The following is a 21,463-nucleotide window of genomic DNA, read 5'->3' on the forward strand; positions in this document are numbered from 1 at the left end:
TTCCGGAGACAGGAGACTCGAAAGAAGGCAGATCCGCTAAGCGGGCGTCGGGCGGGCGCAAGCGCTTGGAAGAAAGGCGCGCCTCTTCCTCCCGTTTGAAAGGGCGAGGGGCGCTCGCAGCCGCTCCCCGTCCAGCAGCTGCCCCCGGCGGCGGCGAGGACCATGGCGTCCAACCTGGCCGAGGACCTGCTGTGCCCGATCTGCCTCTCCATCTTCCAGGAGCCCCACCTGCTGGGCTGCGGCCACATCTTTTGCCTGTCGTGCATCAAAAGCTGCGTCCCCGCCGGCCAGGACGCGGGGAGCTGCCCGGAGTGCCGCCGCCCCTTCGGGCTGCAGGAGCTGGTATCCAACCGAGCGCTGGGCAACGTGGCCCAGAAAGCCCGCCTCCTGAAGCTCGACGGCGAGCCGCTGCCGTCAGCCGCCCGCGACTTCTGCGAGGAGCACGAGGAGCCGCTCAAGCTCTTCTGTCGCCAAGATCGCGTCCCCATCTGCAGGATCTGCCGGGATCTGCCCTGCCACCTGGGCCACAAGTTCCTGCCGATCAAAAATGCTGTGAGATACGCGCAGGTCAGTGGCAAGGCTTCTGCGTATTCTGCCGTCGAATACGCGCAGGTAGTCGAAGCCAAGGCTTCTTTCTGTGCTGGGGGAGCCCGGGAAGCGGCTGTAGCAGTGGTGACACGCGGGGCGGGTTCAGACGTGCGGTCCAATCCCGTGCGTGCGTGCCTTCTCCACCCCTCACAGAAATCAGTTTCGCTTGAATTAAATAGAACTTACTTCCCAGGTTGCTGCTGCCATGAACATGGTCTTAACAACGACTGTGGAGGCCAATTCTGGATCCACAAGTCCTTCCACAGTGGGGACAGTGGTTTCCAGGCAGGAATTTATCACGGTGAGGGTTTGCCAAACGTGCCTTCCTCTTAGCACATTTCTCCCTTGCGTCCTGAGTTCAAGCATCTTCAAAGCCCATGACACCTTTGGTAAAGCCCGTTCTCCAATTGGAGCGCTCACAGGCCAGTGTTTTCCAATTGTCTGTATTTATACTACATTTTTTAAAGATTTGCCTTGATATAGTCTTTAAATCTCTTTTGTTGACCACCAGCATTACGCTTTCCATTTTTAAGTTCACCTGCACAAAAAACGATGGCATTGCCCTAAGGGGGATTTTGCAACACCAAAAAAAAAAAAAAACATAAAACCTTGTGCAAACTTTCGGGTTCTCCATACCTTTTATATCAGGACAAGAAGTTTAAAAATGGGAGAGAGGAAGGTTGGGTGATGGTAAAACCATCTGGTCAGAGGCTAATACTGGGGTGTGGGAAAATGCAATGTTAAAGGTAAAGGGACCCCTGACCGTTAGGTCCAGTCGCGGATGACTCTGGGGTTGCGGCGCTCATCTCACTTTACTGGCTGAGGGAGCCGGCGTACAGCTTCCGGTCATGTGGCCAGCATGACTAAGCCGCTTCTGGCGAACCAGAGCAGTGCACAGAAATGCCGTTTACGGTACCTTCCCGCCGGAGCAGTATCTATTTATCTACTTGCACTTTGATGTGCTTTCGAACTGCTAGGTTGGCAGGAGTTGGGACCGAGCAACGGGAGCTCACCCCATTGCGGGGATTCGAACCCCCAACCTTCTAATCGGCAAGCCCTATGCTCTGTGGTTTAGACCACAGCGCCACCCGTGTCCCTAATAGATATGTTACTTATTTTTATTTAATTTTGTTAGATTTCTCACCTGCCCTTCATTACCATGGTGAATTTAAAAACTGGTTTTTGTGTGTGCGTTTATTCTCTTTTAAATGTGGCATCCATTATGTCACACGCAACGCAGCACCTATTTGTGACTTCCCCCTGACCTACATAGCTTTCCTCAAAATTCCGGGTTTGCCCAATGTCCCAGAAGGACTAGCAACCCCTGCTGTGTAACATCTCTCACTTCTTTTCCCTGTAGTCCAACTGTAAGCAGCACCAAGACGTGTACACTTTAACTCAGTGAAGTTCAGAAAACAACCAAGCCTCTAGACTGGAGCTCCCTGCTCACACGATCTCTGGCTACTCTGTTGATGACTCATCTGAAACTTCAGGGTGGTTCCTGAAGCCAGTGTGGTGTAGTGGTTAAGAGCGGTAGACTCGTAATCTGGGGAATCTGGTTCGTGTCTCCACTCCTCCACATGCAGCTGCTGGGTGACCTTGGGCTAGTCACACTTCTCTGAAGTCTCTCAGCCCCACTCACCTCACAGAGTGTTTGTTGTGGGGGAGGAAGTTGAAAGGAGAATGTGAGCCGCTTTGAGACTCCTTCGGGTAGTGAAAAGCGGGATATCAAATCCAAACTCTTCTTCTTCCCTTTAAAACCTAGCCCTGGACTGAGTGCTTCCCTCAGTCTTACCTTTTGCTGTTTCCATGACAACTTGCTCTCCCAGCTCTTGGCTGTCCCAGCCAGACAGCTGCAGCTGCTGTCTACTCAGCTGTAACCTGACACCAATGCTCCTGTTACCCTAATTTACCCCTCCATTGTACTCTTCAAGCTCTATATTATAATAGTATTTTCATTTATATACCACGTATTTCTAGAGTTTCATGTAGCTACCCTTTCTCTCCCCACCCCCAGCCTTCAAACCCACCCCACCCCCATGGCAAGGATCCTGATTATTTTTTTATGGTAACACAATTTATTGTATTTTCAAAATGTGTAACAAGTGTTGCCTCTCCTGTTTCGATAAACGAAAAATAGACATGTTTTATGCTCAATGTCTCTGGCTTTCTCTGCTACACAGTGGAGATTGAATTCAATTCTTAGAAATCTGGAGAATTTACTAAAGACCACTGGTGACGCCGAATCTTTTCAGCTAGAAGAAATATCAGAGATGGAGGTAAATTATATACACCACACAGACCTGTACTTGGAGTAAGTAAAAGATTTCAGTTGTAGGAATGGGGCAAGATGGGTAGGCCGTTCAAAGGTCTACTCCAAGATAGGTTCAAGGTTGAATTCCTTATGCCACTTGCTATCTCTCGGCCTAAGTTTAAAATGTGTGAGAGTAGAGGAATGGTGGAGAAAGATATTGGCCATCCGGAATTTGTCGCTGGAAAGGTAGGATAAAAAATATTATAAACTAGCTGTCTTGTACCCACATTGCTCGGGAATGCTAAGAAACAAACGAAAAATGGGAAATCAGTGGGTAAAGTTACTGCAGTCTTGAAAGGACCAGTCCACCATCTTGATTCAAAATTCGTGCCAATTGTATCCAAACATAGACCAAAAAAAAACAACAACACCCTGCTCTTTCAACTGGGGAACAATCATGCAACATTTGGTTACAATATCTTAAGAGATACCCAAATGCATATATTAGATAACTGAAATACAAAACCAGCCCTGCATTTAAAGAGCATTTGTTATGATTCCCTATTTATACCCCATGATATCCTGAGGTATAAATAAGTGCGCTAGGAGAATAAGTTAGCAATAGTCTGAAAAGTGTTGGCTTCTTGAGACTCTAGAAGACAACAATACGTGGCTGGCAGTCTGCTTCTGGCTAGGTGGTGTGTCACCTGTTTGCAGGTCTGACTAAAATCAAGCAAAAAGAAAAGAGCTTCAGTCTTGTCTAAACCACCTCAACAGCTGCTTCCTCCGTGGAAAGCTTGTGAGTCCAGAATGACTCCCAAGCTGTGCACCTGGTCTTCCAGGGGCACGGTTACCCCATTCAGGACCAGCAAACACACACCAGACTGCGATCTGTTGTTGTTGTTCAGTCGTGTCCGACTCTTCGTGACCCCATGGACCAGAGCACGCCAGGCACGCCTATCCTTCACTGCCTCCCGCAGTTTGGCCAAACTCATGTTAGTAGCTTCGAGACTGCGATCTACTCACAGTTAAAACTGGCAGTGATCTACCCCCTTTTGGGGGGTTCAGGTTGAGGTTGTTGAGCTTTTTTTTAGGAAGGAAAGCCCTGTTTGGGGGGATTCAGGGCAAAGATGTATAGCTTTTTTAAGGGGAGCCAAAGTTGCTGAGCTTCTTTGGGAAGAACCAGTGATCTACCAGTGATCTACCACAGATGTCCAGTGGTCTACCAGTAGATCATGATCTACCTGTTGGACATGCCTGAATTAGGCACATAATTTTTGAGTGAGTGCCATGTTCCAAATGGCTACCTGAATCACCCCTGCGGATCCCTATATGGCATTGTAACAACTACTGTCCTCGTTTCTGCAAGAAGACTGAGCAGATTCAGTCACACCACATGTGGTTAAGTGAGCCTAATCCTCAGTTGCAATAATAAAGCGTGCAGCAACTGCAATTTAGAAGCTGATTAAATTCAAAGATTTCCATTGTCTGTTTTTTTAATGGATTTTGTAAATCGTAAGATTAAAAAATCCCTCCTCGCTTCTTTCATTTTTCTACCACTGCGCAGAATTGCACTAAAGGCACCTTGAGTCACATTTCCAGAGAGTTTGAGGCTCTCCACCAGATCTTGCATGAGAAGGAAGAAAGTTTTAAGAAGAGAGTCCAGGAGATAAGCAAGAAGAACCTGCAGGATATGCAGAATGCCATAACATCTCTGAAAGACGAATCATCTTCGTATACAGATATGATTGCCAGGATTAAAGCAGCATTAGAAACCACAAACCATGTGGCCTTCCTGAAGGTAAGAGCAGATTTTTATGAGCCAGAGCCAGGGAAGAGCATGGAATCAATTGGGTCCCACAAGTAGGTTAGGTGGATTCTTTGGGCATGAGCTGACATAGGGAAACATACCGTATTTGCTCGGTCTAATGCACCATCAAATCTAATGCGCACCTCAATTTTCAGAACCTTGAAACGAAACAAAAAAAGAGCATTTGCTGGCGAATGTAAATGCACCATCGAATCTAATGCACACCTTAATTTTCACAACGTAGTTTGGCCAAAAAAAAAAGTGAGCATAAAATTCAAGTGAATACGGTAGTTTGGCCAAATAATGATAGCTAGCTCTAAGCAGTACGGCTAGACTAGATTTAATATGGCTGCCAATTTGCTTTCCTTATCACTCTTAACTCACATATTCGGTTGTTATCAAGCCCTCAGGCCAAGCTTTCCAAACTTTTCATGTTGGTGCAGGGGCATAGCAAGGGAGGGGCGAGGGGGGGCGGGCCGGCCCGAGTAGCGCCCTTGGGGGGGTGACACTCGCAGCAGGGCCCCACCCCCCGCGATCGGTGCCTCCAGCCAGAGGGGGGGGAGCCGCTGAAAGGGGGCTCTCCCCCTTTCAGCGGCTTTTTTTGCCGCTGGCTGGGCTCCCTGAGCAGAGCCGGGACATGGAGAGGGGCGGGCCAGCGAGGAGGGGTGACACAAGCATGACGTCCCTGCTCGCTGGCCCGGGCGGAGGCATTGCTCCGTGCGCGTGCGTCATGACGTCATGCGCACGGAGCGACGCCCTGCCCCCCAGGGGTGCCACTTGGGTTGCCGCCCCCGGCAGCCAAGCGGCTCGCGACACCCCTGTGTTGGTGACACACTTTTTAGACATGCGACAAAGTAATTTAGTTTTACTAGCAAACTGGAGGTTAAACTAACCCCTTTCCAGCCCTGGGAAAGAGTATGGGGAGCGTTTGAGCAACACACCTACACATTGCAACTGACACACTAACACAGGCATGTCCAAAGGCCATTTCAGGGGCCCAATCTGGCCTGCTGGTCAGTTTAATCTGGCCCCTGTGGCAGTTTATTTTCTGGGGTAAAATCCTAAAAAAAAACCTCAACAACTCCAACCCTTTAAAAAGCTCAAAAACTTCAATCCTATAAAAACAACTTTGGTTAGCCCTTTGGTCGGCCCCCACGACCCTTCACTTCATCAAATCCGGCCCTCTCTGAAAAAAGTTTGGACACCACTACACGTGTCGCAACACAGTTTGGAAAGCTCTGCCCTAAGGTTGCTTTTCTTTATATGTGTACAATATATAGAACTGTAGAGTTGGAAGGGACCATGAGGATCACCAAGCCCCTGCAATGCAGGAATATGTACATGTCCCATATGGAGATCGAACCTGCAACCTTGGCATTATCAGCACCACGCTCTAACCAACTGAGCTATCAATCTGGCCCAAGGGTTTCCTTGGGGGGGGGTACTGTAACCCAGCCTTTCCCAACTTTTGGGCCTCAACACAACATTTGGATACAACATTTAAGACATAGAACCAGGGGCGTAGGAAGGCTCCTCGGTACCCGGGGCGGTGACCGGAGGCACCCCTGGGGGCGGGGCATCGTCACAACGAAATGTCACTGCAGCTCCATCCCCGGCAGCGGGGGGAAAAGCCCTTTTAAAAAATGCAAAGCAAAGGCAAGCAACCTGCTTGCCTTGGCTTTTCTTTTTAAAAAAGGGCTTCTTTCCCCACTGCCGGGCGGAGCCGTCCGCGGGGGGGGGGCAGCGAGGATGGGGGGGTGTCACCCTTGTGACACTCCTCCTCCTTGCTGGCCGCCCCGGCAGCTCCGCCCCCGCAGCGGGGAGAAAAAAACGGAAACAGGCGCCAGCGGCTGGCTAAGCCAGCAAGCGCGGTGCCTCTGATCGCGGGGGGCAGTGCCCCCCACCCCAAGTGTCACCCTCACCCCAGGGCGCTGCCCGGGGCGGCACGCCCCCTCCTCGCTACGCCGCTGCATAGAACAATGATTAAAATGAACAGTAAGCTTAAGAAAACCAAAAACAGATTCAGCTAAATATCAATGCCACACTTATCTGGGTAGGCCTGCATAAACAAAAATATTTATTGGGCGCCAAAAGAAGTACAATGAAGGCGTCTGCATCATTGATTTCTTAAAACGTGGCACCTGTAACAAGGCCAGTTCCATCTGCCTCGGGCAGCCTAGCCAATGACTAGGGATGATGGGAGTTGTAGTCCAACAGTGTTTGAGGATACCGGTCCTTCTCATTTGCTATGTATGAACAATAAGCTTTCTTACCGGCCGTCACAAGATTTTGTTTTTGCCTGCATCGTTTTACACATGCTTGTATTTTTGTTTTGTGCATAGTTGCCCCTTGGGTGTTTCTTTGTAGGCACTTGATAAATAATCCTAATTATTACTATTACCTTGCTTATTTTATTTGTACAAATATTTATACCGCTCGACATAGAAAGTACTGGAGCGGCGAACACATCAAGACCCGTAAGCATATGTATGTGATCAAATACAGAAAAACAGTAGAAGTATCTTGAGGAATGTGGAGAAATTGACTTTGGTTTGGCCTGGCTGGACTTGCATCCTTGAACTCTGGTGTTGCGAGGGGAGTGCTGTTAGTTCTTCCATGTTTTGAGGGGGCGGTGAAGAGAGGAAGAGTTGGATGACTACATCTCAATTGTTCTTTCCTGCAGGGCTTCAAGCAAGTGATGGACAAGTAAGTTCATGCATTTATATTTCACCCCTGTGCCATAACGTCTTCAGAAAATGTCTCTTCCCACGAGACCCTTGGCTTTGAACCCCTTTAGTCCCTTACCCAAAGAAGCCAGATTTAGCCCACCAGCCTTCCCATTTGGCCCCTCACAAACCACGTCTGCCTGCCCCACACCTGACATCAAATAATAATATAATATATATTTAATATTTGTTAATTTATATACTCCGCCCACCCTGCCCCTGCCCCTTTATTGTGGCCTTCCTCCCAAATATTCTCAGGATGACAAAGCGAGTAAATACAACAAATATTTCAAAAGCAAGCATATTACCTAAGGAAGGCTGACAGCTCTGGCTTAGTGGCAAGCGGGGTGTGATTCATGGGAAAAGCCCTCTCTGGCAGTCTGGTATACACAGCGGTGTTCTCCTCCCTCAGAACTGCGGTGGGCAAGGACGAGGGAGACAATGGTGAAGAAGAGGTTGGAATCGAGGAAGAATGTGACAACAATGAATGTGAGAACAAAGGCATGGAAGATAATTCTGGTTCGTCCTGTGGCATTGTGATGTCAGCAGCTGTAGCCCTCGAGGAATTTGAGGCCTCGCTGGATTTTGATGCATGGAAGGCAACTTTGCAATCTGTTGAGCCCAGGGACTGATCCTACCCTGCATTGCAGTAGTGAGCCATTGGGGGGGGGGGCCTCCTGCTCCGGACTTTACAGGCAAAATGGCTTTTATACGTAGATGGCCTAGGTGCAGTTATCTGCTTGGCTGCAAGTGATGGCCTGTAATTGAACTATGACAGTGCTCTGGTTTATTGATTTATTCTCTCCCCACCCACCACCCACCCCTTCTCTCTTCCCCATACCCCTTAATTCCACTAGTGGCACCACTACAGTTTTAATGGAGGGTATTATTTTTGTACAGACTTTATAACAACAATGAGAGAACTGGTAGCTTCTTTTGAGGCAGCGCTGAGGAAGTGACACTTGCTGTTTTGAAAACACACCCCATATCAGCCTTTGCTGGAATGGTGCCTTTCAGATGTTTTGGACTGCAAATCCCACCAGCCCCAGCCAGCATGTGTTGCCTGGAGCTGATGGGAGTTGTAGTCCAAAACATCCTTCTGGGGAGAGGAGGGGGGCACATCAGCAGCTGTGGGGGGAAAGTTGTGGTCTTGTCCAGGGACCCCAGAAGTGGAAGCTGGCACTGCCAGCAGGTATTACTTCATTCTTTCTTGGCAAACCAAACATGGGCATTAGATGGCATACACTTTGGCAGATGTGGAGAACCGTTCGCCCTCCAGATGATGCTCAGTTACAACTCCCAGCAGCCCCCTGCTAATATGGTTGACAACTAGGGATGATGTGAATTATAGTTCAGAAAACCCAGTGGCCAAATGTTCCCCACCCCTACTCTGTAGTATTCTGTAAAGTTACTGTTTCATTTTTAAAAAATAATAATAATCCCAAATCAGCACGAAACATTCCGATTTGCAGAATATCATGTTCCTATGACTTTGCCCTCTGAAATGACCTGTATCCTCTGTTGATTTGTCTTGTTTGTACCTAATTACTGAATACTTCTTAAATTTATGAATTATTGAAATGTTGCATTGTTCACCAATGACATTGGAAGGAACAGAAAATAAATAAATAAATATCACCCCCCCAAAAAAACCCACTCTTCACAAGAAGATCCCAGGACCAACTTATGGCACAGAAGCACAACACAATTTAAATAACAGGCAACAATTTGCCTCTCCCTAACCCCAAAACGATAATTCCATGCCGGAGGGAGGACACTGAAATTGTCAAAGAGCAGAGCCAAGTGGTGTGTCTTCAATAATGAAACGGAAGCTGTGAGCTGTACTTCTTTGGTTGTGCAAAATATGGTCCTTGTAATTTCTGCTAGGCTTCTATATTTTTTGCCCTCATTGGTCCACCTAACCTTAACAACAATCAAAGTAAATAGTCCTGTTCCCCCCCCTTTCCCCCCTTCTTTTTGGCAACTGCCACGGCCAATTTTGGAAAACCAGAAAATTCTTAGCTGAAGGGGAAGTGCTCCCAAAACACAGCTCATCTCTGTTCTGCTAACAAAACAAGCACACAGAATTTCTACAGTCACAGGCAAGCAAAATGAAAAGCATCAAGGCTAATAACTGTGTATCAAGGTTACATTTTACTAGACAGACATATTACCCTTATAAACACACACCTACATAGCAAATAGCTACAGTACTTAAAAGCTTGCAGTGGCTGCCCTCTTGCTATGAGACCAGGTTCAGCACTAATTAACCCTTAGCACAAGGCCCTTAGCAGCTTTGGTCCAGGATGTTGTAATATACAGTTACTGACTTACACTTGCATGCATGAAAGAGTTAACCTGAGCCCAGAGCTCAGGTTGCAAGTGGGTGTGACTTAGCAGGCTCTCAACAGGCTCTGCTCCCCCATTTCGCAGTCTCTCTCCTTGTACTTCCTGGAGCGAGCGAATGAGTCATGCGGCCAATGGCTCCCAGCTGCAAGAAAAACCAAGTGAACAGAACCTTTCGAAAAGGGATATTTTAAAGCCTGTATCTTTGTTAACCCAAAGATTGCATGATCCTTTTGTAAGGAACCCATGCATTTTAATTTTTAAGTTGTCTGGAACCTATTTTTTTCTATTTTACTGCCAGCAGATGGAGCCTTGTTTGCTGTAATTTCTGGAAACTCTGAGTAAAATATTAACTTATGTGCCAAGTTAAGTGTCTGTGATTTATTCTAGCCTAAGTGTTTTGCTGGGAAGTTTTGTTTCATAGCTCCCTGATAAACGTCCAGTGCATCGGCGCGTGCAGTTTGACTCATCTTTTAAATTTAGGGCAGCAAGTCTCACACGTATATTAGATGAGAGCCTAGGCTGCTTCTTCTTCCCCCCCGACTTCAAGCTTTTCAAGATGGAGGGTGAGGTAACAACTGTAGTCACTTGCAATTCCTGCGCAATGTTTGTGTTCTTGCCAAAGGATGTAGGCAGCTACACCTGCAGCAAATGCAAGTTGGTTGCCCTACTGGAGGACAAGGTCCAGCAACTTCAGGCTTGTGTTTCTATGTTCCAGAGAATCAATGAGCTAGAGCTTTTCTTGGATGCAGCAGAGCACACTATCTGCACCAAGGAGGAGACAGAGGACATCCCAGAGGAGGAGGTCAGTTCCCCAACACAGCAGCTAAATGTATGGAGGAACGTGACTCATACAAGTAGAAGGCCCAGGGATCGCTCGGAGTGTTTAGAACTACAGGATCGATTTGAGGTGCTCTCCCTTAACATGGAAGACGAGGAACAGACTCCATTTGAAGATCTCTCCCTCATCACAGTTGATCAGGAATATGAAGGAATATGAAGATGAGCACCAAAGTCATCCTCTGGGAATATGCAGGTAACCTTGGAAGAGACAGCACATGGAAGAATCCCAACCAAGCCTATGAAGAGGCGTGTAGTGGTGATAGGGGATTCCCTACTGAGGGGTACAGAAGCAGTGATCTGTGGGCCTGACAAGATGTCTCGAGAGGTGTGCTGTCTCCCCAGGGCCAAGATCAAAGATGTAACAGAATCATAAAACCCACTGACAAATACCCCTTCCTTTTGGTCCATGTGGGAACCAATGACACTGCAAGCCATAGCCTCCAGAAGATCAGAAGTGATTATGAGGCTCTGGGCAGGAAGTTGAAGCAATTAAATGCACAAATTGTCATCTCATCTGTCCTCCCAGTTGAACGACATGGCCCAGGGAGAGGGGGGGAAATAGGGGAAGTGAACAACTGGCTTCGCAAATGGTGCAAACAGGAACGGTTTGGATTCTTAGATCATGGTCTGCAGTTTCTTGAAGATGGACTTCTGGCAAGTGATGGGCTGCACCTCACAAGGGTTGGAAGGAATGTTTTTGCCATGAAACTCAAAAACCTCATCAGGAGGGCTTTAAACTGACTTATGTGGGGGAGGGAGACAGTGGTCCTGAAGGTAGGAGTCTATCAAGTACTGAAGATGATCATCCAAATGTCAAGGACCAAATGGAGCAAACAGCACGCAGACCTAGTGGTGGGAGAAAAATATCCTTAAATAAGAGCCATGGAGGAATGATCAATGGTCTTCAATGTCTGTATACTAATGCACAGAGCATGGGAATTAACAAGATGAACTTGAGCTCTTGGTAGAGAAAACTAAATATGACATAATAGGCATCACTGAAACCTGGTGGGATGAGTCTCATGATTGGAATGTAGTAATAGAGGGATACAATCTATTTCAGAGAAATAGATCAAACAGGAAAGGAGGAGGAGTAGTGTTATATGTCAGGGATGTGTATATCTGTGAAGAGATCCAGGATTTGAAACTCCAAAGCCAAGTTGAGAGTATCTGGGTCAAAATTAAGAGAGAGAAAAATAACAGTGATCTCATTGTGGGAGTTTACTATAGACCCCCAAGCCAAACTGAGGACGCAGATGATGCCTTCCTGGAACTGATGGCCAAGCATTCAAAAGGAAGTGAGATAGTAGTAATGGGGGATTTCAACTACCCTGATATTTGTTGGATGTCAAACTCAGCCAAGAGCATAAGTCGAACAGATTCCTCACTGGCCTTGCAGACAATTTCATTGTCCAGAAAGTGGGAGAAGCAACAAGAGGATCAGCCATTTTAGATCTGGTCCTAACCAATAGTGATGACCTGGTTAGTGGGGTAGAAGTGGCAGGATCATTAGGTGGGAGTGACCATGCTCTACTGGAGTTTATTATACAGCAGAAAGGAGCAACCAAGCATACTAAGACTCAAATTCTAGACTTTAAGAAAGCCGACTTCAGAAAACTTAGGGAAATGCTGGGTGAAATCCCATGGACAGAAATAGGCTACTGAAAGGAAAGGGAGTTCATGATGGTTGGGAGCTTGTTAAAAGGGAGATATTAAAAGCACAACTTCAGGCAATACCAATGAGACGGAAACATGGAAGGTGCCTAAAGAAGCCAGGGTGGCTATCTAAAGAACTTTTAATTGAGTTAAGATTTAAAAGGGATATGTACAAAAAATGGAAAAAGGGGGAAACCACCAGAGAGGAATTGAAACAAATAGCCAGCACGTGTAGAGACAAAGTCAGAAAAGCTAAAGCAGAGAATGAACTCAGGCTTGCTAGAGAGGTTAAAAGCAACAAAAAGGGCTTTTATGGGTATGTCCGTAGCAAAAGGAAGAACAAGGAAACAGTGGGGTCACTTAGAGGAGAAGATGGTGAAATGTGAACAGGGGACAGAGAAAGGGCAGAACTCCTCAATGCCTTCTTTGCCTCAGTCTTCTCCAAGAAAGAAAACAATGCCCGACCTGAAGAATATGGACCAGATGATTCAGCAGGCGAAACACAGCCCAGAATAAGTAAGGAGGTAGTACAGGAATACTTGGCTAATTTAGATGTATTCAAGTCTCCAGGGCCAGATGAACTACATCCAAGAGTATTAAAAGAACTGGCAGAGGTGATTTCAGAACCACTGGCAGTAATCTTTGAGAATTCCTGGAGAACAGGCAAAGTGCCAGCAGACTGGAGGAGGGCAAATGTTGTCCCTATTTTCAAAAAGGGGAAAAGAGAGGACCCAAACAATTACCGCCCAGTCAGCCTGACATCAATACCAGGAAAGATTCTAGAGCAGACCATTAAGCAAATGGTCTGTGAGCACCTAGAAAGGAACCCTGTGATAACTAAAAGTCAGCATGGGTTTCTGAAAAATAAGTCATGCCAGACTAACCTGATCTCATTTTTTGACAGAATTACAAGCCTGGTAGATGAAGGGAACGCTGTGGATATAGCCTATCTTGATTTCAGCAAGGCCTTTGACAAGGTGCCCCATGATATTCTTGTAAAGAAGCTGGTAAAATGTGGGCTAGACAATGCTACCATTCAGTGGATTTGTAACTGGCTGACTGACCGAACCCAAAGGGTGCTCATCAATGGTTCCTCTTCATCCTGGAGAGAAGTGACTAGTGGGGTGCCACAGGGTTCTGTCTTGGGCCCAGTCCTATTCAACATCTTCATCAATGACTTGGATGATGGGCTTGAGGGCATCCTGATCAAGTTTGCAGATGACACCAAATTGGGAGGGGTGGCTAATACCCCAAAGGACAGGATCACACTTCAAAATGACCTTAACAGATTAGACAACTGGGCCAAAGCAAACAAGTTGAATTTTAACAAGGAGAAATGTAAAGTACTACACTTGGGCAAAAAAATATGAAAGGCATAAATACAGGATGGGTGACACCTGGCTTGAGAGCAGTACATGTGAAAAGGATCTAGGAGTCTTGATAGACCACAAACTTGACATGAGTCAACAGTGTGGTGCAGCAGCTAAAAAAGCCAATGCAATTCTGGGCTGCATCAATAGGAGTATAGCATCTAGATCAAGGGAAGTAATAGTACCACTGTATTCCGCTCTGGTCAGACCTCACCTGGAATACTGTGTCCAGTTCTGGGCACCACAGTTCAAGAAGGAACGTGTCCAGAAGAGGGCAACCAAAATGGTCAAAGGCCTGGAAACAATGCCTTATGAGGAACGGCTTAGGGAGCTGGGTATGTTTAGCCTGGAGAAGAGAAGGTTAAGGGGTGATATGATAGCCATGTTCAAATATATAAAAGGATGTCATATAGAGGAGGGAGAAAGGTTGTTTTCTGCTGCTCCAGAGAAGCAGACACGGGGCAATGGATTCAAACTACAAGAAAGAAGATTCCACCTAAACATTAGGAAGAACTTCCTGACAGTAAGAGCTGTTCGACAGTGGAATTTGCTGCCAAGGAGTGTGGTGGAGTCTCCTTCTTTGGAGGTCTTTAAGCGGAGGCTTGACAGCCATCTGTCAGGAATGCTTTGATGGTGTTGGACTGGATGGCCCTTGTGGTCTCTTCCAACTCTATGATTCTATGATAAGGAAGACATTTTTATTTCAGCAGGCATTCTGATGTTATGATTAATATTATCAGATGTCGTAGCTCATGTATCTTTTTATGTAACCTTATATTACAGCACTACTAACCCTCAGCTGTTTGAAACATAATGAAGGAGAAGGAATAGCATTGCAGAACCTCAGCTGGCATTAGGTAGTTTCTGGGCAATATGAGTGAGCAGATGATGTCAATTTGGGGAAAAGCCCCAGTGTGCAAATCGCCTCAGTAACAGGCAAGGCTCAAACTGACTTAATGTGAATGACTCACCCCTCATTAGGCAAGAGCAAGACGTTTCTGCACCGCCTGAAAATCATGTGACTTGTGGCCTAGAAGTGTCAGGGTGGCAGACCTCTTACATCAGATAGCTTCTTGCACTGTAGATCTTGAGAAATGGAAATGTTATGAGGCAACTCGACAAGAAGCCAGGAATAGAAAGTTGTTTCGGATCTTTTCCTTCACAGGCAACAGACTAGATTCCGTTCATCCGGAATTCTGTGCTAAAATTCTGTACTCTTCCGCATCTCCCAAGACGGACAGATGCCAACAACAAACTTGCACAAAACTTACATGGAGGTTAGACCATGTCCAATCTTTATTGGGTATTCTTTCTGAATTGCTTGCAAGGCAGTGTTACAACGACCAGCCCAGATGGTAGAAGATAATATTCTTTATCTCAGGGTTGTGGGTTCAATCCCCACATTGGGCAAATGATTCCTGCATTAGAGGGTTGGACTAGATGACCCCTGTGGTCTATTCCTAACAGTTCTATGATTTGCCACCTGGGAGTTTGCATGTCTTTCTGTTAAATCACCCATTCACCCACACTTTCCCCTGCATTTCCCCTCCACTCTCCTAACAACAAAAGTCAGCGGTTGTGGGGATTTTTTTTTTAAGTGGCTTTGTTGTGCTAGAGTAACTGAGCAGCCTCATGCATTGGCATCTGTGAGCAAAACACCTTCCATTCCTTTTCCCCTCAGAAGTGTGATATAAATAATCCACTGCTCAAATCTAGATTTACAGTAGGCACTTAGAATCACAGAGTTGGAAGAGACCACAAGGGCGATCCAGTCCAACCCCCTGCCAAGCAGGAAACACCATCAAAGCATTCCTGACAGATGGCTGCCAAGCCTCCGCTTAAAGACCTCCAAAGAAGGAGACTCCACCACACTCATTGGTAGCAAATTCCACTGTCAAACAGCTCTCACTGTCAGGAAGTTCTTCCTAATGTTTAGTTGGAATCTTCTTTCTTGTAGTTTGAATCCATTGCCCCGTGTCTGCTTCTCTGGAGCAGCAGAAAACAACCTTTCTCCCTCCTCTATATGACATCCTTTTATATATTTGAACATGGCTATCATATCACCCCTTAACCTTCTCTTCTCCAGGACACCGTTTACCTTCCTGCCACAGTGGTACCTATTTATCTACTTGCGCTGGTATGCTTTCGAACTGCTAGGTTGGCAAAAGCTGAGACAGAGCAAAGGGAGCTCACCCCGTTGTGGACCTTCTGATCGGCAAGCCCAAGAGGCTCAGTGGTTTAGACCACAGTGTCACCTGCGTCCCTAGGTCAAGAGGTACCCAAGGATCAGGGGGGGAAAACCTATTTATATATGCAGCGATGGCTGCCAGGATGATTTATGAGCAGAAGTGGACATATGAAACAGTTCCAGCCAAGAAGGCCAGGCAGATAAAGCTGGTGCAGTCTGCGGAGATGACCAAACTTACGGGAAGAATAAGAAACCAGGAAGAGATAATTTTCAATAAAGACTAGGGAAAATTTATTGGATATTTAAAAAGTTATTTTAAGCAGTTTAAAACTTTAGCACAGCTAATGTAAAATGAGCAGTAAAGAACACTTAAATAAATTTTAGAAGAAACTAGCTGGCCCGTCCACGCCTTGCTGTGGCTCTTTCTCCCCCCCCCCCCCCGTTCTCGCCTGGTTTCCCACAGCTTATGCTCACAAACTTCTGTGTGCCCCATTTCAGTCTTCCCTCCCCCCCTGTTTTCACCTGCTTTCCCACACGTTATCCCGATGAACTTAAGCCTGCCTTCTCTCAGTCTTTCCCTCCTGTTTTCGCCTGGCTTCCCACAGCTTATCCTGATGAACTTCTGTGTGCCTCCTCTCAGTCCCCCCCCTTTTCGTCGTCCTCCCACTCACGCGGCGTGATTTGTTCCCCTCCCCCGGACTCTCCGTGGTCACTCCGAAACTGTGTTGATCTCCTAGAATCATAGAGTTGGAAGAGACCACAAGGGCCATCCAGTCCAACCCCCTGCCAAGCAGGAAACACCATCAAAGCATTCCTGACAGATGGCTGTCAAGCCTCCGCTTAAAGACCTCCAAAGAAGGAGACTCCACCACACTCCTTGGCAGCAAATCCCACTGCCGAACAGCTCTTACTGTCAGGAAGTTCTTCCTAATGTTTAGGTGGAATCTTCTTTTTGTAGTTTGAATCCATTGCCCCGTGTCCGCTTCTCTGCAGCAGCAGAAAACAACCTTTCTCCCTCCTCTATATGACATCCTTTTATATATTTGAACATGGCTATCATATCACCCCTTAACCTTCTCTTCTCCAGGCTAAACATACCCAGCTCCCTAAGCCGTTCCTCATAATGCATCGTTTCTCCTACCTCCCTTCTCTCCAGTTCCCCCACCCCCAGTTTCGCCTGGCTCTCCACAGCTTGTTCTGTTGAACTCCTGTGCTGTGATTTGTTCCATCACCTCTGCACTCTCATGTCTGGTGCTCACTGTTTTAAAATGGGAATTGGCCGAGCCTGAGGCAAGGAGTTGTTATGCCAGTGGTAGCTAAAGGTTGATTCGGCCCCTCCCCTGCCAACAGCCTATTGGCTGAGGCGACCTCAAGTTCTGCTCCCCCTCCCACCTATTGTCTGTTGTTGTAAAGCGTGTGTTTCTTTGATGTACACTGGAGGGCGCTGTTCTTTTTTTGCACAAATTCACGGATTTACCTGGGAAAGGTGTGATATTTTTGCAATCTAGGTACCTAAGAACTTTCCCATATGGCCAAGGAATGTTGTGTCCAAATTTGAAGGCAAGCGGTCAAGCAGTTATGGAGCAAGGCCTTCATGTCCGCGCACCCATCTTGAACATTTATATATATGTATAGATAAACAAGGAATTTTTGTGGATATGCAGAAGTACAGAACCACACATTGTGGGGGGGGGATCAATTCGATGTTATTTTGGGGTTTTGTTAATTGTTATGTATTGTTGTAAAATGAAAAATGATAAGTCAATAGGAAATAAATGTAATACTGTAATACCATTTACCATTTCAACAAGTCTGCTTTTTTAATAAAGCTGAACATTCGCGACTAATTCAAGCTCATTTAAAAGTGTGCGTGTGTGTGTGTTTTATTACTGATTTGTTTCAGAATAAATAAACATTGCATTTGATTAAGAATGAAAGAAAACACTGTGGTTAGCAAGTACAAGGTTGCCTCTTGTTTCATCTGTGGAAAGAGGAAACTAAGGAAGATGAGGCCGTCTCCTTTTCCACGAAGTCGGGGGCACAGAAACTATGAGTAACTGTGGAATTCAGCTACTGCAAAGGGTGATGTTCGTGAGGAGGTTATTTCCACTATTGCGAGCATGGCCATCTTCCTTAGCCCAAGGGCCACATTCCTTTCTTGACAAGCTTTCAGGGGCCACATGCCAATAGTGGGCAACAAATGTGACTCTTACCTTTGTACAGTAGACTAACAACAACAACTATTACTACTACTACCGTATTTTTCGCTCCATAGGGCGCACCGGACCATAGGATGCACCTCGTTATTAGAGGAAACCCAGAAAAAAACTTTTTTCTGGTTTTCCTCCTCTAAAAGCCCTGTTTTTTTTTTTGAGGATCAGCTAAAAGTTTTGCAGCTTTTTTTGCAAAGGGGGAAAAGCAAAGAGGGAAAGCCCCATTTTTATGGGGTTCAACTCACATTTCTGCAGCTTCTAAAGGAAAGGGAGCCTTTTCTACAGTTTCCAGACAGATAATCTAATCAGCCAGTCACATGTCTCTGGGGAAACAAACAACCTCCCTCTGCAGCACATTCAACAAGGGGGGGCGGGGCTGAAAGGGAGCCGGGGACCCTTATCTCTCTCCCGATCTCTTGCTGATCAGCTGCTGAGCAGGGTCCTTTCAACACCCCCTTTTCTCTTTGTAAAATAAAAAGCATGATCCTCTTCTGGCCCCTGGGCAATTCAGCTTCAGGGACTACCATTCGCTTCATAAGACGCACAGATATTTCCCCTTACTTCTTAGGAGAAAAAAGTGTGTCTTATGGAGCGAAAAATACTGTAAATAACTTTGTTATTTATACCCCACCCATCTGGCTGGGTTTCCTCAGGCACTCTCGGTGGCTCCCAACAGAATATTAAAATCACAATAAAACATCAAACATTAAAAACGTCCCTAAACAAGGCCGCCTTCAGGTGTCTTCTAATAGTCAGATAGTTGTTTATTTCCTTGACATCTGATGGGAGGGCGTTCCACAGGGCGGGCGCCACCATTGAGAAGGCCCTACTGTCTGTCCCCTGTAACCTCACTTCCCGCATGGAAGAAACTGCCAGAAGGCCCTCGGAGCTGGACAATGTTCCTTCAGATATTCTGGGCCAAGGCCATTTAGGGCTTTGAAGGCCAGCACCAACACTTTGAATTGTGGCCGGAAACGTACTGGGAGCCAATGCAGGTCTTTCAAGACCGGTGTTATATGGTCTCAGTGGCCACTCCAAGGCCATAGACTGGTTTCTACCAACTCTCATTCAACCCTCTTGTGTTCTTCATCCAGGCAAGGAAGGGTTCCAGCCATGCAAATCCACTCTAGGAGGTTGCGAGAGAGCCCTTTGACAAGGGATCTGGAGCGAGCCAGCCCATTATCATAGACTCATAGACTTGTAGGGATCCCGAGGGTCGTCGAGCCCAACTCCCTGCAATGCAGGACTCTCAGCTAAAGCATCAATGACAGGTAACCATTGATTTCATCCCACTGGGGAAGAAATTATCAAATTGAAAAATCAAGGTGAGACGATAATTAATACGCTGGCAGGAAGACATGTCTTCACATGCTTTAGAAGAATCCTGTAGCGGTGACAGCATGTGGCCCGGCTGATAGGGTTTTTCAATGATGCTTGCTTTGTTGTGGTGTGTGGTTGTTATGGTTTCCTGCAACTGTGACAGCGCAAATTGCTGAAGGGGGAGTTTTCAGTAGCAGCGATGTTGTGTCACGCAAGGCTTGCAGTGCCGTCTCTTAGAGGTTTGCAGGCTCCGGCTCCTGCGTGTTTTTCATCTGTTGAGCAATGCAGTTGGTTTTTCTGTGGGCTATTTTTGTGCATGAATAAAACTCAGCGCCGGCCCTCTGAGTCTGCAGTTCGAGAGCTGGTTCTTCGGTAGGAGGATCTCAGAGAAGTGGGAAGGTTTTGTCGGAGAGTCTTAAGAAGTTTCGCGTGTGCCTATATTTCAGAAGGCAGGTGAGGAGATAACTTGCGGGAGGGAAAGGATTTGTAGATCTTTTGCTTTGCTTGATTCAAATTGTAATGGGGAATTGAATCATTCAGTAAGCATATGTTAGTAAAAAATGTCCTGGGCAGAGCTTGGAATCAAGCCATATTCTGCCAAATTTCTTGAAAAGGTGCTGAGAGTGAAAACAGGTTTAATTTGCTGGGTTTCAATCTAAGGTATGTTACTTCTCCACGTATTGGAGAAGATTTTGAACATCTTGCTGGATCGCCCTAAGTGAAACTAAAGCTTCTGTACTTGCTAGGAAAGAAATGAAAGATGACTGGTTCTCAATTCTATTTTGGCAGTAAAAAACAAAACAAAACATTTTTTTAAATTATTATTAACAGCTATGCCTTTTTTTTTTTAAAGCCATTTCCCAAAAAGCGAGTATTATGGGGGTGCTTCTTAAAAGATATCTTTGTAAGACACCAATTATTATAGGCGTGCTTCTTAAAAGATATCTTTGTAAGCAACCAATTTTGCTGGGATTAATACATTCCAAACCACTGGCAATTCTCTGTCATCTGTTTAAGTACCACCCAGATCTAGCCACATTTTCCCCCAGGATGGAAGTATAGAGGTGCTCTCTCTCTCTCTCTCACACACACACACACACACACACACACACACACACACTGCAAGCCGCTTTTGGTTCTCAATGTGTATTACGATAATCTTATTTATGGTCTGAATTGTTCCAGATATTCTGATGGCTCCTGCACCACTGAAGAGTCATGCCACGCTGCTCAGCAGGAGATATTCCTGCGGCTTTTCACTCACCTTGCTTGCTGCCCATTTCCTCTTCTCAAATGCCTGTGAATATGAGCCAATGAGTGAGTACGAATATGAAATTAGAGTTTCAGAAACCAACAACAGCAGTCCTTTCCTAAAAACATAGGAAGCTGCTTTTGACAAGGTCAGGCTAGCGTTTTCTCAGGTTCCCTTGCAAAAGAAATCAACCTCAAAGAAGCTGGTTGTTTCACTCTCCCTTTGCAAACTGCCCTATGATCCTAGGATGAAGGCCGGTATAGAAATTTAAATAGTAATAATTGCCTTCGGTCTTGCAACAGAAATGTCATTTTTGGTTTCTCGGTTTCTCATTATTCCAATCTTCAGTTCTCTCCAGTTCCAGGTCAGTGTGCAATTTTTTTAAAGTCCTCATGAAAATTCCTCATGTTTTGTGCAAATCTCTCCTAAGATAAATGTGTTTGTATGCAAATTGTTGTAACGTGGGGATCGTGATTCAGCAAGTGATTTCAGCTCTGACATAGCAGGCAGGAGACAGCTTCTTCATGTAACACTCTTTATTCAGACAAACAAGACTGCGGAACTGAGGAGAGGGATGCTACATTTATAGGGACAGAAAGACTGGCTAGAAAGGATACATTCTGCATATAAGTTAAATAAGCAGGGAGACAATATACATTTGCCTACCTAGGACTGCACAAAGGCGCATCACATCCAACATCCTTCTCACAAAATAGCCTGTCAGATGTCTACAAGAAGTCCGCAATCAATACCTGGGTACACTAGCTCAAACTGGAAGGAATATATGATGCTGCTGCAGATAATATTTGAAACTTAAACTTCTTTCTGGTTCCATCCCTGACAGGTGGTGAGAATTGCCTTAATCGTACTTCAAAATCCGTGCAAGAAGGGGAGACA

General features: G+C 46.1%; 1 protein-coding gene across 1 annotated transcript; it reads left to right on the forward strand.

Moving 5' to 3' along the window:
• Positions 1–157: 157 nt before the first annotated feature.
• Positions 158–10,724, forward strand: LOC117042387 (nuclear factor 7, brain-like). Its single transcript, XM_033141933.1, has 6 exons — positions 158–567; positions 2,772–2,867; positions 4,410–4,643; positions 7,336–7,358; positions 7,791–7,977; positions 10,443–10,724. Exons 1-6 carry the CDS (start codon positions 163–165, stop codon positions 10,722–10,724), a joined length of 1,227 nt encoding a protein of 408 aa, XP_032997824.1. The 5' UTR covers positions 158–162.
• Positions 10,725–21,463: the final 10,739 nt, after the last annotated feature.

The sequence above is a fragment of the Lacerta agilis genome, chromosome 2 (assembly GCF_009819535.1).
Source record: "Lacerta agilis isolate rLacAgi1 chromosome 2, rLacAgi1.pri, whole genome shotgun sequence".
Classification (NCBI taxonomy): Eukaryota; Metazoa; Chordata; class Lepidosauria; order Squamata; family Lacertidae; genus Lacerta; species Lacerta agilis.